Source organism: Coenobita brevimanus, chromosome 5, assembly GCF_032717465.1.
Source record: "Coenobita brevimanus isolate Jiangsu-jjx chromosome 5, ASM3271746v2, whole genome shotgun sequence".
Taxonomy (NCBI): domain Eukaryota; kingdom Metazoa; phylum Arthropoda; class Malacostraca; order Decapoda; family Coenobitidae; genus Coenobita; species Coenobita brevimanus.
The window spans coordinates 36580342-36599823 of record NC_136958.1 but is presented as its reverse complement, the minus strand read 5'-3'; the positions used below and the strand labels follow the sequence as shown (position 1 = coordinate 36599823).

The 19482-nt window shown below is 42.7% G+C and overlaps 1 protein-coding gene across 1 annotated transcript in view; it reads right to left on the bottom strand.

The window, feature by feature from the left end:
- The window catches only part of LOC145398801 (uncharacterized), a 647885-nt gene that overhangs the window by 365616 nt on the left and 262787 nt on the right, over positions 1 to 19482 (bottom strand). The window contains exon 7 of the mRNA XM_080271612.1: positions 12645 to 12852. Coding sequence (XP_080127738.1) covers positions 12645 to 12852 — 208 coding nt within the window. The remainder of the gene's footprint in view (positions 1 to 12644; positions 12853 to 19482) is intronic.

Sequence of the window (19482 nt, the reverse complement as noted above, 5' to 3'; positions counted from 1 at the left end):
GATGGTAAATACAAACTGTGGAGAAAAGACAGAAAATAAAAAACGGGAGGAGGAGTGATGATAGCAGTGAAGAACAACGTAAATGTAGATACTGTGGAAATGGGAGAAGGCAGGGCTGAAGTGATATATATGAAATTAGAAACTGGAGAGAATGGAAAGAGAGATACAGTGGTAGTGTGTGTTCCCCCTAAGATGAGAGCATGGAAGGATGACGAATACCAGGAGATGTTGTCAGATATGGGTAGTTATTAACAAAAAATAATTGACAAAAGCAACAATATAATTTTGGTGGGTGACTTTAACTGTAAAGAGGTGAACTGGGAGGAATGGGACTCAGGAGGAAGTGAGGATTCATGGAGCACTATATTATTATAATAATGAACAATGTGATGACGCAATGGGTCAAAGAAGAGACACGGTTCCGAGGTGAGGACACACCAGCAAGGTTAGATTTACGGTTTACCAAAGAACCCGATGTAATAGAATCACTGAAATATCACTGTTCTATAGGAAAAAGTTATCATGTGGTCACTGAGTTCCACATGATAAAAGAGAACGTCGAGCCAAGAGACGAGCTTCATAGACAGGGAAGATACAACTTTGGGAAAGCAAATTTTACAGGATTGAGAAAATTTTTTGAAAATGCAGATTGGAGAAAATTCAGAGAAACAAGAGAGATACAGAGGAAGTGGGATATCTTTCTAGACCTCTATAACTTGGGAGTGGAAAAATTTGTACCAAGAGTAAGACGGAAAGAAAATAGGAAAAAGGAGTGGTTTAATACCAGGTGTATGATAGCAAAAAAAAGAGAGAGATAAGGTGTGGAACAACTGGAGAAAGAGAGGTAACAACAGAACAAAGGAAGAATATAAAAGAACTAGAAATGAATACACAAGAATATGTAGAGAAGAAGAAAGGAATTTTGAAAAAGGTATAATAGACAAATGCAAGGATGAACCCAAACTGTTTTGTAGATTTGTTAATTGGAAACTGAAACAAAAGGAAGGAATCACCAAACTGAAAGTAAAAGGAGAGGTCTATAAAGATGCAGCAATGCAAGCTGAAATAATGAACAAATGTTTCCAATCGGTTTTCACTAATGAAAAAGAGTTTGTAGAAGGGGAGGGAGTGACTAGAAATGTACCGGTGATAAAAGATATAAAACTGGAGGTACAGGAAGTGTATAAATTACTGGAAACTCAAGATGTAAGGAAAGCCACAGGACCTGATGGAATTTCTAATTGGGTACTGAAGGAATGCAGAGAACAACTGGCGGATAAAATTCACAGTTTAATCGTATGCTCACTGGAAGAAGGGAAAGTGCCACAAGAATGGAAGAAGGGAAAAGTGGTACCAATTTATAAGGGAGGAAACAGGGAAGAACCCCTGAATTAAAGACCAGTGTCTCTAACCAGCATGGTCGCAAAATTGTGAGAGAATCCTGAAAGACTGATGGACAAATTATCTACAAGAGATGAATATTTTGGCTGAATGTCAGTTTGGATTCAGAAGTGGAAGGTCATGTGTTTCCAACTTGTTGAGCTTTTACTCAAGAGTGATTAACGCGGTACAGGAGAGAGATGGTTGGGTGGATTATGTGTACTTAGAGAAGGCCTTCGACAAGGTACCTCATAAGAGACTAATGTGGAACCTAGAATATATAGGAGGACTGAAGAGGAAACTCCTGGAATGGATGAGAGACTTTCTGAGAGACAGACAAATGAGAACAGTAATAAAGGATAGGATGTCTGGATGGAGGGAAGTAACAAGTGGAGTCCCTCAAGGCTCGGTATTGATGCCAGTAATGTTCCTGATTTACGTAAATGATAAGGTAGATGGAGTGAACAGTTATGCAAGTCTGTTTGCTGATGATGTAAAGATCTTGAGGAAGGTAGAGGTTGAGGAGGATTGTAAAATGCTGCAAGAGGATCTGGATAGGATATGATTGGAGCTGGACGTGGGAAATGAAATTTAATGTAAAGAAATGTAAAATATTGGAAATGGGTAAAAGTACCAGGAGGCCATCACTGAATTATTTGTTGGGTAATGAATTAATCACAAAAAGGAGAGAAGAGAAAGATTTGGGAGTGCTGGTCCAAGATAGTTTGTCACCTAAAAAACAAATAAACAAGATAGTTAAAGAGACATATAAACTCTTGACTAACATAAGAGTAGCATTTCATTATATGGATGAGAAGATGATGAAAAAATTGATAGTGGCCATGATCCACCCCAGGTTAGAATATGCAGCGGTAGTGTGGTCCCCACACAAAAAGAAAGATGTAAACAAAATTGAGAGAATACAAAGAACAGCAACCAAGATGGTTCCCAGTCTGGCAGATCTGTCATACAGAGAGAGGCTGGAAAAGCTGGATTTGCCTTCCTTAGAGGAAAGAAGAAAGAGGGGAGACATGATTGCAATGTTTAGGATCATGATATGAGTAGATAAAATTGACCGAGATCTGTTTGTATGGGATAAGAGAGCAACAAAAGGACACAGAATGAAATTGAAAAAGTCAAGCTGCTTGAAGGATATCAAGAAATACAGCTTTCCTTACAGAAGTATAGACCTATGGAATAACCTGGACAAAGAGATCGTCCAGTCTAAAAACTTAAACGAGTTTAAAGCTAAATTTGACTTACTGAGAAACAGTGACGGGAACCCACGATCATAGCACATTTCGTGTATATCACAATTAGGTATATTAGGTAAATATATAAATATTTCAAACGACTTGGACGAAAAGGTGGTGCAGGAGAAAAACATTCATGTGTGTAAAATTAGACTACATAAATGTGGATATGAAGAGAGGACAACATGAGCATTGCTCAGTTCCTGTATACTAAAAATAGGTAAATACATACACTCTCCTCATCAGTCTCTCACTCTCCATCCCCACCACATGGCCAAACCACCTAAATGTGTTTCTCCTAACACTTCCTATCACATCCACATCCACATCACAATACTCCTTCACTTCCTCATTTGTCAGCCTGTCCCTCCATGTGACTCCACATATTCCTCTCAAATAACTCATTTCCACTGCTGTCACTCCTGACTTCTGTCTCTCCAACAAGGGCCAAACTTTACTTTCATATGTTAAGCTGGTATCACAATACTGTCATGTAGCAGCTTTTTCACTTCCATGCTCACTTCCCTGTTTCTTATTACCGCTTTCAAGAAACCAACAACCTTTCTTCCCTGCTGCACCCTTTCAAGCACTTTACCCTCTAAACTTCCATTCTTACTCATCACACTACCCAAGTACTTAAATGCACTCACATTTTCCAATTCCTCACCATCCAACCTCGCTGTACATTCACTGACTTCACCTCTCTCAAAGACCATCACTTTACTCTTCCCTACATTCACCTTTAGATTCCGTTTCTTACACACTCCCCCAAACTCATCCACCAAGCCTTGCAGCTCCCCTTTGCATCACCTAACAGCACAGTATCATCTGCAAACAACAGTACAGGGAGTTTCCAAATACTGCCCTCTCTCACTAGGGCCGCTCCAATATCCACTGCCCTACCATGAACCTCTATTATAACCCCATCCATGAACAGACTGAAACAACCACAGAGACATGACACATCCATGTTTCTATTCAACTTTCAAATAGAAAAAATCACTCAGTTCACTATCCAGATGCACTGCAGCCTTATCACCCTCGTACATACCCTTCACGGCCTTCAACAATCCCATCTACTCCATATAGTCTTAATACTTTCCACAATCCTTGTCTATCCACTCTGTCATATGCCTTCTCCAAATCCATGAAGGCTGCATACAACTTCTTCCCCTACTCTAGAAACTTTTCCACTAAAGGTTTAAGAACCAATATCTGATCTACACAACCTCTTCCCTTCCTAAAGCCTCCCTGTTCTTCTCCAACTAATTCCTCTGTTATATCCCTAACTCCGTCAATAAGTATCCTCCCATATACTTTTCCTAATACACTAAGAAGGCAAATGCCCCTATGATTACCACACACTTATTTTTCCCTTTTTCCTTTGTACAGGGGAATAATTATACCTGATTTCCAATCTTTTGGGATTGTACCTTCCTCCCAGGCCAATCTGCACATCTTCCACATCCATTCTATTACTATCTCTCCTCCATACTTCAGCATTTCGCCACACACTCCACCAAATCCTGGGGCTTTCCCCATTTTAACAATCTTCATTGCTTCCTCGACTTCCATCCTACTGATTTCTTCCTTTCTTCTCACATCCCTCCTTCTCCCAGCCATTCCCCAGCCACTTATACTTGCATTCTCTATGTTCAACAGTTCATTAAAGTGTTCTCTCCATCTGCTCACTTTTTTTCCCTTCTCCACTAGTAATCTACCATTTTTATCTTTCACTCCCAAGCTAACTTCTTTGGCACCCTGTCTAACTCTCTTTACATCTTTCCAGAACATTATCTTACATTTCCTCTGCTTGACACTGAAATTTCTTCCAAATTCCTCATCCACTTACTTCTTACTCTCTCTTACTAATCTTTTCACCTCTCTCTTCCTTTCTACATATAACTCTTTCTTCCGTCTCTCAACTCCTTCGACGCCCCTGTTTCTCATCCACTCACTATAGGTTTTCTTCTTTTGTGCCACAGTCTGTCTCACCTCTTCATTCCACCTAACTGTTCCTTATACCCCCTTTCGTCTTCTATCCTCACACACCACCTCACATGCTGCACAGATATCTTAGGAGAATATCTTGCACACAGCCTTCATGTCTCCCATCTAATCCAGTCTATATTTACCCAATCGCTCCTCCACTTCCCTCTAATATTCTGCCTTTTTTCAATCCACTTGAGAAAAAGTGAGCAGATGGAGAGAACACTTTAAGGAATTGTTGAACATAGAGGATGGAAGTAATGCGAGTATAAGTGGCTGGGAAATGGCTGGGAGAAGGAGGGAGGTGAGAAGACAGGAAGAAATCAGTAGGATAGAAGTTGTGGAAGCAATGAAGAAAGTTAAATCGGGGAAAGCCCCAGGAATTGATGGAGTGTGTGGTGAAATGCTGAAGCATGGGGGTGAGAAAGTAGTAGAATGGATGTGGAAGATGTGCAGATTGGCCCGGGAGGAAGGTAGAGTCTCGGAGGATTGGAAGTCTGGTATAATTATTCCCTTGTACAAAGGAGAGAGGTGAAGTCAGTGAATGTACAGCGAGGTTGGATGGTGAGGAATTGGAAAATGTGAGTACGTTTAAGTACTTGGGTATTGTGATGAGTAAGGATGGAGGTTTGGAGGGTGAAGTGCTTGAAAGGGTACAGCAGGGAAGAAAGGTTGCTGGTTCTTTGAAAGCAGTGATAAGAAACAGGGAAGTGAGCATGGAAGTGAAAAAGTTACTACATGACAGTATTGTGATACCAACTCTAACGTACGGAAGTGAAGCGTGGACGTTGTTGGAAGGACACAAGTCAAGAGTGAGAGCCGTGGAAATGAGTTATTTAAGAGGAGCCTGTGGAGTCACATGGAGAGACAGGCTGACGAATGAGGATATAAAGGAGCGTTGTGGTGTTGATGTGAATGTGATAGGAAGCATTATGAGGAACACACTGAGGTGGTTTGGCCATGTGGAGAGGATGGAGGGTGAAAGACTGACGAAGAGAGTGTATGTGAGTGAGGTGGAGGGGGAAAGAGGGAGGGGGAGGCCGAGGATGAGATGGAGAGATGGGGTGGAGAGGTATATGAGAGAGGGGTGTGTAAGTTGGGAGCAGGGGAGTGAAATGGCGGGGGACAGGGCGACTTGGAGGCGATTTGTTTGTGGCCACCCCAAACGGGATTGAGGCGTCTGGCAATAGATAGATAGATAGACAAAGGAAAACGGGAAAAAAAAGTGTGTGGTAATCATAGGGGCATTTGTCTTCTTAGCATAACAGGAAAAGTGTATGGTAGGATACTTATTGACAGAGTTAGAGAAAGAACAGAGAAATTAGTTGGAGAAGAACAGGGAGGCTTTAGGAAGGGAAGAGGTTGTGTAGATCAGATATTCATTCTTAGATCTTTAGTGGAAAAGTTTCTAGAGAAGGGAAAGAAGTTGTATGCGGCGTTCATGGATTTGGAGAAAGCATATGACAGGGTGGATAGACAAGGATTGTGGAAAGTGTTAAGAATATATGGAGTAGATGGGAAGTTGTTGAATGCTGTGAAGAGTATGTACGATGGTGCGAAGGCTGCAGTGCGTGTGGATGGTGAACTAAGTGAATTTTTCTCTTTGAAAGTTGGGTTGAAACAGGGATGTGTCATGTCTCCATGGTTGTTCAATCTGTACATGGATGGGGTAATAAAAGAGGTACAAGGTAGGGTAGTGGATGTTGGAGTGGCCCTGGTGAGAGAGGATAGTGTTTGGAAACTCCCTGTACTGCTGTTTGCAGATGATACTGTGTTGTTGAGTGAAGACGAAGGGGAGCTGCAAGGCTTGGTGGAAGAGTTTGGGAGAGTGTGTAAGAAACGGAATCTAAAGGTGAATGTAGGGAAGAGTAAAGTGATGGTCTTTGAAAGGGGTGAAGTCAGTGAATGTACAGCGAGGTTGGATGGTGAGGAATTGGAAAATGTGAGTATGTTTAAGTACTTGGGTAGTGTGATGAGTAAGGATGGAGGTTTGGAGGGTGAAGTGCTTGAAAGGGTACAGCAGGGAAGAAAGGTTGCTGGTTCTTTGAAAGCAGTGATAAGAAACAGGGAAGTGAGCATGGAAGTGAAAAAGTTACTACATGACAGTATTGTGATACCAACTCTAACGTATGGAAGTGAAGCTTGGACGTTGTTGGAAGGACACAAGTCAAGAGTGAGAGCAGTGGAAATGAGTTATTTAAGAGGAGCCTGTGGAGTCACATGGAGAGACAGGGTGACGAATGAGGATATAAAGGAGCGTTGTGGTGTTGATGTGGATGTGACAGGAAGCGTTATGAGGAACACACCGAGGTGGTTTGGCCATTTGGTGAGAATGGTGGGTGAAAGACTGATGAAGAGAGTGTATGTGAGTGAGGTGGAGGGGGGACTAGGAAGGGGGAGGCCGAGGATGAGATGGAGGGATGGGGTGGAGAGGTATATGAGAGAGGAGGGTGTGAGTTGGGAGCAGGGCAGTGAAATGGCGGGGGACAGGGCGACTTGGAAGCGATTTGTTTGTGGCCACCCCAAACGGGATTGAGGCGTCTGGCAACAGATAGATAGATAGACAGATATATATATATATATATATATATATATATATATATATATATATATATATATATATATATATATACATATATATATATATATATATATATATATATATATATATATATATATATATATATATATATATATATATATATATATATATATATATATATATATATATATATATATATATATATATATATATATATATATATATATATATATATATATATATATATTTATATATATATATATATATATATATATATATATATATATATATATATATATATATATATATATATATATATATATATATATATATATATATATATATATATATATATATATATATATACATTTATATATATTTATATATATATATATACATATATATGTATATATATATATATATATATATATATATATATATATATATATATATATATATATACAGTTATATATATTTATATATATATATATAAATTTATATTTATATATATATATATATATATATATATATATATATATATATATATATATATATATATTATATACAGTAATCACTCCAATTTAGCCATTTTTCCAATTCCTGACTCCCCCTCCCTACCTCCCCTCCATTACCCTGTCCTCTCACCTTCCCGGCCACGCTGCGCTAAAGCAAATTTCCCCCGGAATTATCCACTGATTTCATCCATTGAAATAAGCCCTATGCCCTATTCTTATAGAAAATAATATATACCAAAAAGAAATAAGGTAAGTGATAGTGCTATACACTTTGATTTGGGTAATTATCACCTGACAACACCTCACGTGCACTCGTTCGCTAATTTTCCACGGAAATTTCCCCTTTGAAATATGCCGTATAATCTATTCTCGTAAAAAAAAATTTATATAAGAAAGGAAGGGAGAAGCCAAAGTGACATTTACATTCACCTGGAACTACCTACTTTTTTCTGTATTTTCGAGATTTCCTACTAATTTTTTAGCATGTAATGCTACTGTCCACCAATAGTCTGCACTCCTAATCTCATCTGTACTCCCATCCATTGTTGACAATTTAGCCATATTCCCCCGTTCTTGACTCCCCTCCCTACCTCCCCTCCAGTACCCTCTCACCCCTCCCTACCTCACCTCCTTTACCCTTTCCTATCGCCTGCCCTGCCGCACTGCGCTAAGCAAATCTCCCCCGGATTTTTCCACAGATTTCATCCATTGAAATAAGCCCTATGCCCTATACTTATACAAAATAATATATACCCCCCAAAAATAAGGTAAGTGATAGTGGTATACACCAGGAATTGGCTAATTATCACCTGACAACACCTCACATGCATTCATTCGCTAAATTCCCAAGGTAATTTCCCCTTTGAATTATGCCTTGTAATCCATTTCTGTAATAAAATTATATATCAGAAAGGAAGGGAGAAGCCTAAGTGACATTTACATTCACCTGGAACTACCTATTTCTTTATGTATTGCCAAGATTTCCTACCAATAATTTCTTAGCATGTAAGTTAGCAGCTGTCAGCCCCATTGTCACTGTCAACCCTTGCCTTCTCAGATAAGCCGCGCCATTTAGTTCTTTGTCCTCCTCCGTCGTCAAAGCATGTCGCACTCGTGCCCGCCATTTCTGCCGCTTCTGCGCCCATTGCAAAGGGCCCCGTGACCTCTACACCCAGAAAAACTTGTGGGAGAAGCAGGAAAGAACTAAGTGACTCTGCAGTGGAACGTGAACTAGCCGAATTATCAATGATAATGATGGATAGTGACTATGACCCTTCGGGGGATTCGTGTGATGAGCCGGGTGAGGAAATTGTGCCAGAAACTACTAGTACGAGTGCTTCAGTGTCCCAAGTTATCCCTAGTCCCAAGGGAAAGGAGCCATTAGTGCAGCAAGGGAAGGAATTTGGGAAGGGAATGAAAAGGCGGCGGGTTAGCCCCGGAACAATGGCCCCGCGTGACCCAGCCCGCCATGAGTCCCGAGGTGAATCACTTCCCCATTCCCCAAGCCCCACTTCACTCATTTCTTCCTCTTCTTCTGCTGAATTTTCCCTGGAGTCTTCGTCGTCGGAGTCACCACCAGCATCAACAGTGAAGGCAGGCTGTAGAGGAAGAGGTAAATCCCTGACCCGTAAAAGTAGAGTTGCCAGTAGAGTAAGGGCTGCTAGTGCTGTATGGCAACCCAGGGTCAATGAGAGTGACCTTGAACCAGATAAATCTGCCTCACCGCCACCCTCCACCCTCACCCACCCTATACCACCACGACAGGGAATCCTGGACGCCTTCGCGTGGACGGAAGGGTCTGATTTTGTCCCTGAACATCTCCATTTCAACGAGAGTTCCTCAGGAATACAGCCTGCCTTCACTCTTGACAAGGATGCTGAGTGTGTGGACTTCCTTTTGGTCTTCCTCGATGACGAAGTCATGCAGTACATATGTGATGAGACCAACAGGTATGAATCACAACGTGCTGCAAGTGGTACAGGTGCAGCCAAGATGCAACAATGGTCCATGCTGGGAGTGCAGGAGCTGTATGTGTTCTTCGCCCTCATGTTTCTCATGCCACACTCAAAGAAGCATGAGTTGGAAGAATACTGGTCCATGGACCCCTTACTACCCTCACCCACCTTCAATAAGAACATGGCCAGAGATCGCTTCCGGAACATCATGGGAAACCTGTACTTTGCCGACAACGATGTAACTTCCCAAACAGACCCACTCTGGAAGATCCGGGAGATTCTGAGCAGAATGAAGGATATGTTTATGACATTCTTCCACCCCTTTCAGAAGGTTGTCATCGACGAATCCTTGGTTTTGTTCACAGGACGTCTTAGGTTTGTGCAGTACATTCCAAGCAAACGCCATCGCTTTGGAATTAAGTTCTTTGTACTGTGCGACTGTAAGACGGGGTACATCCTTGACTTCGTCATTTATTCGCCAGCACTGTCGATCTTGATAAAACACCCCCCCTTGGCTTCTCAGGCTGTGTAGTGAAAGTGCTCCTTGAAAGGTATTTTGGTGGGAATCATGTGCTGTATACAGACAACTATTATACAGCACCGAAACTTGCCAAATACCTTTCAGAGCAAGGCATCGGCTCCTGCGGCACTGTCAAGAGTAATCATGCCCACTTCCCTAAATTCCCAGAGGCAGGAACCTCGCAGCGAGGAGACGTGCACCTACGCAAGTCTGAGAAGATGCTGGCAATACGGTGGCATGACAAGAGGGTCGTGCACATGCTCACCACCATACACAAAGGGGAAATGACAGACAGTGGGAAGGTCGACCGTAGGACAGGCGAACCTGTGAGGAAACCTGATGCTGTCTTAGACTACAATATCAACATGCGGCTGGTGGACAAGTCCGACATGATGATTGGAGAGATCGACTGCCTCAGGAAGAATACTAGGTGGTACAGGAAAGTTTTTCTGCATCTCATAGACATGACGATGCTGAACACCTTCATCCTGTACAAGATGAAGGTCAAGCCACCCAAGTCCTTCTCCCTGAGGTTGTTCGCCAGGACTTGTGTTCACCAGCTGCTTGAAAGATATGGTAGGGTGACAGCAGCAACTCCAAGGTGCCATCCAGTAACACTTCCCAACAGACTTCAGCAGAGGGCATACATGGATTGGCACAGACTGGTGCAAATGCCTGCCACAACCAACAGGAAGGCTGCGATCCGCAGGTGCCAGGTGTGTGCACATACCATCCGACGCACACCTGAGCACAAACGCACAATTGGCAGTGCGCTGAGTGCCAGGTTCCCCTCTGTGTTACCTGCTTCTTTGATTACCACAGCCAGAAGCTGTTCTAAAAGTGCAAGTGGGAAAGGAAAATAATGTGTAAATAGCAAGTGAAAGCAATGGATGTACAGTACATATGATTGAACAGTGTAATATAGTTTTATGTTACTGCAAGTGACAGTGAATAACATAGTGTAAGTAAAATAGAAGTGTAAATACTGAAAATACAATAGAAAATGTAAACAGAAATGTAAATAATTAGCAATATAAGAATATGAGTACAAATACTTGAGGTTATAACAGTGAAAGTGAATCCGTGGCTCTCTAAGTATTTTACTGAATGAAAAATTGAATGACTTCAGTGACAATAAACTAATACTACTGAAGGAAACTTATGGATAAAGACTGTAGATATATATAAGTGTTATATAGTAATAGAAATATAAAGTGTGAGGGGTTTTATGAATAATAAATGACAGAATACCAACAGCGAACTAGCGCAAGTGGGAAGGTCATACACGCTCGTAATTTTCATTGCTTTCACAGTGGTTTTTTTTTGGAGTATGGATCCCAAACTACTTGATAATCATAGAATAGTGTTTCTAGTGATAATATCTGGCTGTGGTAATCATATTACGGGTTGTCAGGAAGTGTAAAGTGGAGACTTCGTTACCCAACTTCAGAGGTCTCCACAAGTCCTACGGTAATCGACGAAGGCTCAACAAACATCCCAGGAGAAAGCTGAAGGTATGTGCCATACGCAAATGTAATTTTAATATTCTAGGACTAATAACTGATTTTTGGCAAATATTTTTTGAGAGTCTGTCGGAGCCCAAATATGCCCGCGGGACACGCAAAACATAGGAAAACAAGCCCGCGGTGTAAGGGTTAAATATATTTTTAACAAAAAGTATGAGGCTCCTAGAACCTATCCCCCTATTTTACATGTAAATATATGTCACGTTTTATGATGAAGACCACTCAGAGCACGTCTGTTGCGGATAGGGGACTCGGGCTGAACTGAGCAGTGTGGCGAGGAATTCCCCGACTGGAACCCTTGTTCAGACTTGTCTCGTTTAATTCGTATTTCTATCCGAATTAAAATTATTTGTCTGGCGGTCAAAAAGATCCAAATTAACCAATATCTGATTTATTCGGGTTCGAATTAGAAAGGGTTTTCTGTATATATATATATATATATATATATATATATATATATATATATATATATGGGGGAGGCGGTGGCTGAATCGGCAGAAAGGCGGCCTGCAGTCCTGATGGACCCAGGTTCAAATCTCGGCTGGGGCAGGGAACAGTTTAAGGATTTGAATTTCATAAAAGCAGACTTTCCTGATCTACCAGATGACCCGCTGATATGTCATAAAAAAATCCCCGCTAATACCAGTACACCAGTCCTGTATGAGACACCCCTAGCATGTATTCAATATGGACGGTGGGTGTTAGCGCAGAAGTGGTGACATGGAGGTGTAGGAGGACTACTGGGCCTTGGGATAGGCTACTGCCCCCGAGATATAGGCCCTGAAGCATTTTTTTTTTCCATGTTTAAATAGTTATCCAGTACAGATTTAGGGTTTTATAAGTTAGACCCCTTTTGGGGGGAGGGGGGGGAGTATTACATTAACATTCATCAATTTCTGTCACAGCTTTAGTTGCTATATGTTGAATAACTGAGAGTTTACTGTATATGGTATACTCTACAAACCTGACATAAGAACTTTTTATCCAATCCATGCATCCTCAGCTTATGATTGGTGAGATAGATCCTTCGAATGAATTTCTTGGGGCAAAGATCACACTTGAATGGACCTACTGCACTACTCGATTCATGCCAGTTGATGGAGTGCTTCTGAAGTGATGTCCGACGTAAAAAGGACTTTCCACATTCCTCACAGACAAAGCATTTTTCATCCCTGTAAAGACAATTTGTGGTTAGCCATCATCAGAAACAGCAGCATCGTACCCATTATTCCTACCTATGGATGATGTAAATAAAAAAATCAAGGAAAGAGAAAGCATGAAAAGAATTATCAACAGAATGCCCATTGAAACAGGTCCCACATGCATTTGCACAATATTAAAATCACCAGGAATCCTGGCTCCATCCTTTTCATCCCCATAATGAAAATGTGTGTTTACCATAATACGTAAGCCACGATCTAATGCACTTCATTGGGTGTTTCTGTAGTGACATCTGATGCAAAAAGAATATTCCACACACCTTGAAGCCATAGCAAATAGAAAATATTTAACCATTTACATGGGGGAGAGATAGTAGTAGAATGGATGTGGAAGATGTGCAGATTGGCCTGGGAGGAAGGTAGAGTCCTAGAGGATTGGAAGTCAGGTATAATTATTCCTTTGTACAAAGGAAAAGGGAGAAAAAGAAGTGTGTGGTCATCATAGGGGCATTTGTCTTCCTAATATAATAGGAAAAGTGTATGGTAGGATACTTATAGACAGAGTTAGAGAAAGAACAGAGAAATTAGTTGGAGAAGAACAGGGAGGCTTTAGGAAGGGAAGAGGTTGTGTAGATCAGATATTCATTCTTAGATCTTTAGTGGAAAAGTTTCTAGAGAAGGGAAAGAAGTTGTATGCGGCTTTCATGGATTTCGAGAAAGCATATGACAGGGTGGATAGACAAGGATTGTGGAAAGTGTTAAGAATATATGGAGTAGATGGGAAGTTGTTGAATGCTGTGAAGAGTATGTACGATGGTGCGAAGGCTGCAGTGTGTGTGGATGGTGAACTAAGTGAATTTTTCTCTTTGAAAGTTGGGTTGAAACAGGGATGTGTCATGTCTCCATGGTTGTTCAATCTGTACATGGATGGGGTAATAAAAGAGGTACAAGGTAGGGTAGTGGATGTTAGAGTGGCCCTGGTGAGAGAGGATAGTGTTTGGAAACTCCCTGTACTGTTGTTTGCAGATGATACTGTGTTGTTGAGTGAAGACGAAGGGGAGCTGCAAGGCTTGGTGGATGAGTTTGAGAGTGTGTAAGAAACGGAATCTAAAGGTGAATGTAGGGAAGAGTAAAGTGATGGTCTTTGAGAGAGGTGAAGTTAGTGAATGTACAGCGAGGTTGGATGGTGAGGAATTGGAAAATGTGAGTACATTTAAGTACTTGGGTAGTGTGATGAGTAAGGATGGAGGTTTGGAGGGTGAAGTGCTTGAAAGGGTACAGCAGGGAAGAAAGGTTGCTGGTTCTTTGAAAGCAGTGATAAGAAACAGGGAAGTGAGCATGGAAGTGAAAAAGCTACTACATGACAGTATTGTGATACCAACTCTAACGTACGGAAGTGAAGCTTGGACATTGTTGGAAGGACACAAGTCAAGAGTGAGAGCAGTGGAAATGAGTTATTTAAGAGGAGCCTGTGCAGTCACGTGGAGAGACAGGCTGACGAATGAGGATATAAAGAAGCGTTGTGGTGTGGATGTGGATGTGATAGGAAGCGTTGAGGAACACACTGAGGTGGTTTGGCCATGTGGAGAGGATGGAGGGTGAAAGACTGACGAAGAGAGTGTATGTGAGTGAGGTGGAGGGGGGAAGAGGGAGGGGGAGGCTGAGGATGAGATGGAGGGATGGGGTGGAGAGGTATATGAGAGAGGGGGGTGTTAGTTGGGAGCAGGGCAGTGAAATGGCGGGGGACAGGGCGACTTGGAGGCGATTTGTTTGTGGCCACCCCAAACGGGATTGAGGGGTCTGGCAATAGATACATAGATAGATAGGTTCCCCCCCCTTTTTTTTTAGTTTATTCTTGCTGCTATCAGCCAATTTAATCAATTTATGAAAAGCTCATACTCATTAGGTTTATTGAGGATGTACACCCACACACCTACCCTGACGTATGGAAGCGAAGCGTGGACCTTGCAAGAGGGGAAGAAGTCAAGAGTGAGAGCAGTGGAAATGAGTTACTTGAGAGGAGCATGTGGAGTGACATGGAGGGACAGGTTGACGAATGAAGAAGTGAAGGAACGTTGTGGGGTAGATGTGGATGTGGTTGAAAAGATTAGGAGAAATACACTGAGGTGGTTTGGACATGTGGAGAGGATGGAGAATGAAAGACTGACTAAGAGGGTGTATGTAGGTGAGGTGGAGGGAGGGAGAGGGAGGGGTAGACCGAGGATGAGGTGGAGGGATGGAGTTGAGAGGTATATGAGGGAGGGGGGGGTGAGTTGGGGGGAGGGGAGTCAAATGGTGGGTGACAGAGTGACTTGGAGGCGTTTTGTCTGCGGCCACCCTTTGCGGGATTAGGGCGTCGGGCTATAGATAGATAGATAGATAGACACCCACACACCAAAGTTTCGGTACTCCCCTCGGTCAAAGGAAACAGAAGTCAATATTAGAGGTGGTAGACGAACAGACAACCATGAGTGGTAGTTTGGTACCGAGCTACAAGGTGGGTGGAAGACCCTATCTTCACCCCACCTTCTAGACCATCACTGCCACTACCACCAAAATCTCCCTGATAAATCATGTAAACACAGCTTTGATATATGTATCCAGACAGTGTAATTATATGCTGTAATGGTAGGGTTATAGTGATACAGACTAAATTTTTGTCTGACAGCAACCCAACCTTCTGTAAAGACAAACAGTTACTGTATTGCATCAACACATGCTGTTTCAGTGTTTGTTCTCTGTATCGTGCCCAACAGCATGTGATTATTATTATTGTCATTATCATTAATAGTAGTAGTAGCAGTAGTATAGCTACAACTATGATGACACCTGCAAACCAGGATGGTAGTTTTGTCAGGTCGTTATATACCGATGTGAGACATTCGCCCTCTGTCTATGTCCAGTCGTTTGTTTGTTTGTCCCCTAACCCTTCCTAGGCTATTTGATGGATGTCAGTGAAACTTCACAGGTGTATTTTAGTGGGTTGCAGGCATGGTGTGTACTACGTTATTTTTCCTAAACCGCTGTAGTGATCCAACAAGGGACTACAATGTGAAGGTCCAGTGGTAATGATAAGACTGGTCTGTGGTCGGTTCTGTGGTTAATATATCAGTGCTCCATAATGTAGGCAAGCGTGGGTCTGCAGTTTTTATATGTAATGTCAGGAACACTGCACATCTATTTTGTTGTTGTTGTTATTATTAATTATTATTATTATTATTATTATTAAAGTGACACAAGGAAGAAAAGTAGCTGGTGCAATGAAGGCCCTGATAAGAAACAGAGGCTTGAGTGTTGCAGCTGAACGAGGCTTACATGAAGGAGTGTTAGTGCCGACTTTAACATATGGATGTGAGACTATCATGTGGCATGAAAATGAAAAGTCAAGAGTCAAAGCAGTGGAGATGGGACTGCTGAGGAATGTATGTGCAGTACAGAGGGTGGATAGGATACGAAATAATGTGATTCGTGAAAAATGCAGAGTGAGGAAGTCGGTGGACACCAGAATTGAAGAGAGTGTACTGAGATGGTATGGTCATGTGGAGAGAATGGATAACAATAGAGTGGTGAAGAAGGTATATCTGATGAAATTCGAAGGAGGGAGGAGGCGAGGTAGGCCTAGGGGAAGGTGGAGAGATATGGTGGATGAATGTGTGAGGAAGAGAGGTTTGGAAGTCAGTGAGGCTAGAGAACTGACAGGAGATCAAGCTGGCTGGATGAATTTTGTGAGGAGAAGTGCATTATCAGGGATTTATGGCACCCCTTTTTAACGCGGCAGCATCTGGATTGACTCTGTCGGATACGATTATGTGAAGCTACAGAACGCGGTGAATGTTTCTGGCTATCCGATAGAGCCAGGATTCTGGGGGCTTGAATGATGAGTGAATGGAAGCGTGGCCCATTGGATTGGGCAATTTTGGGCTGTCTAGACATTGCTACTCCTCACCCTGCCCTTGGGTGGGAAAGGAGGTCTGGATGATGATGATGATGATGATGATTATTATTATTAATGCATACCATGTATATTCATCAGTAAAAGGTGACCTGGTGCCCAAGGGATGGGGGGAGGGGTAGTGTGGTGTCTGAGTGGGGGAGGAGTAGGGTTGATGGTGGCTAGGAGAGAGGGGGGGGGGTGCAACTGAAGTGGCAGTAAGGGATAAGTGACAAGCTGTCAATGGAGGGATGGGAACAACGTAGTCAGCAGATATACATGGACAAAAGGACAATAATAAGTATTATTATACAGATTTATAGTGGATTAGTAGTAGGAGTAGCAGTAGTAGTATTGTGAGGGAAATTATACAGTCAGGGGGAAAAAAGGGGTTAGTAGTGGCAGAGCCAATAAGGATAGCAACAGATTCAGCAGTCTTGTGCTAACGTTGTGTGGGAGTGACGTGACAAATAATGTAATACAGTATAGTAGGGGTTATACCACAGCTGTACCTTTGTTGTCTCAAAATATTCCATGTTGTCTGCATTCAATTTCATCTAGTTATAGTTACTGGTGAATGCTCTCCACTGCCCATCATAATGTGGGTTATTCATCCACATAAAATACTTTTAACAATTTTATAACTATCCACACGGCTACTGTAAGAATCAGCATTTAATCCAGTCATGATATATTATAGCTATAAACACAATCCAGAAATAACGCATTCACAAAAATTACCACTGCAGTGATAATGATCACTTGCCGCTTACATTCAACTGGCTTGGTGCTTTATTTGTATGATTAAGCTATGAAACACATGGGATGTATCTGGACCACATTTCACAGGACTCCATCATAACACAGTTATAATATATTGTTGTGAAGCGGGATCTGCTAGTTAGGTACTGCTGGAGTATTCCAAATGATTCTCGTATTTTTTTCAGTTACATTTCAGAGTTGCCAGTTAGCCTGCTATTTGTGGGCACAGGTACAGTAAAAGCTCGGTTAACCGGCAACCGATGCATTGGCACATCCATATAACCAGAACGCAAATTCAATCCGGCATGGGGTCGAGAATATTCCGGATACCGGTCATCCCCCTATAATTCTTGATTAGCACGGTACGGTACAGGATAAAGCAGTGTATGCAGCTAAGTTTTCAAAATTATTTTGTCCTGTAACATATGCTAAATTTTTCTTTAAATAATTTTTGGTAATGTTTGCTGGTTTGTGTTCAGTCCTGTACAATTTCTCTTGCTGTTTTTTTGTGTGTATTGTAGTGTATACTCAAGATCACTAATTTCTGCTCAGGGATGCCCCCTTCGTACCCCCATATACCCAGGGAAGACGGGAGGGGGGGACGAAATGAGCTCTATCCACCTCTACCCCAGCTCCCAACCCTCCCCCATACCCCTACCCCTCTAAGCCCCCCACTTGTCATTCTTAACTGGCAGTTACATCTCAAGCTAACCTCATACTTTACACTCACAGTCACATTATTAATACACAAATATAAAACACTAGGATATGTAAAAAGTATATAATATGACTATGAACATGCTGCAGCAAGAAATTAATGCATTATAAAGTTGACAATAAAACAAAAACGTTAACAACGGCCATCCCAGGCCTCATGTGTTGGGTGTTTGCATGCGTCTGTGTCTGTGCCTGCGTGTTTGGGTGTGTTTATGTCTGTGTTTTTCTGTGTGTGTGTGTGTGTGTGTGTGTGTGTGTGTGTGTGTGACCAAGATTATTAAGCACGAAATCAGCCCCCCCTTCCCTGCGCCTCCTCACCGCAAAAGCAGCGGCAGCCGCCAGCGTGCCAATGACCACCGCAGTCGGCGGCAAGCAGGGGCTACTGCTGGTGGTGGGGAGAGCCTCGGGTCCGCTCGGGTTTGAAACCAACAGTGCCGGTCCCCGAGGAACGGCGTGCGTAGCGCGCTGCCGGGGGCTGGGGGTGGTGTACGGAAAGGCTAGAGGCAAGAGAAGTGGAAAGGGTGGTAACAATGATGCTGCAGCAGCAGCAGGCTGCTGTTGTTGTTGTTGTTGTTGTTGTTGTTGTGCATGTCAGACGGCTGCCTGATGCATCCCTCACTCCTTGCTTCTGTCGGTCCACAGAGAATCGACACCTACCAGTACTTGGCAATTGCAAGGGTCTGGTTGTCACGTTGGCCAAGTCAGTGAGCAGACTGCCGAGCACCGGCTCCTCCCCTCTCGCCCCTCATTGCGGGAGGAGAGAAGAAAAAGGAGGAGGAGGAGGAGAACTCGTTTCTCCTTGTCCTGCACTGCTCATTGGCTGTCGCCAACAAGCCTTTTGAAGTGGCCCTCGTTGCCAACTGCAGCCTGGAGAGGAGGAGGCTTCTTGTTCTTCTCCTTTCTCTAGAGGAACTGCAGGACTCAACAAGGGCCCAGCGGAGGCGCCACATGTTCGCCGTTGTCGTGACGGCCTGGAGTAGCCCACATGCAGAGGCCCGAGCTCCTTGACAGTCCCGAGTATTGTGGGTGAAACTTGAAGTCTGGCTGACGTGAGGAGTCATGCGTGCCCGATGATGGGGATCGGGCATGGCGCCTACTACCTCCTCGATGATTGTTGTACGTACTGGGGGCGGGGGAAGCCCTGACAACACGAATGAGCTTATGGAAGCTGGTTGCTGCTGTTGCTGCCAGTAGAAGTGGTGGTGGTGTGTCGGTAAGTGTCAGGTGAGAAA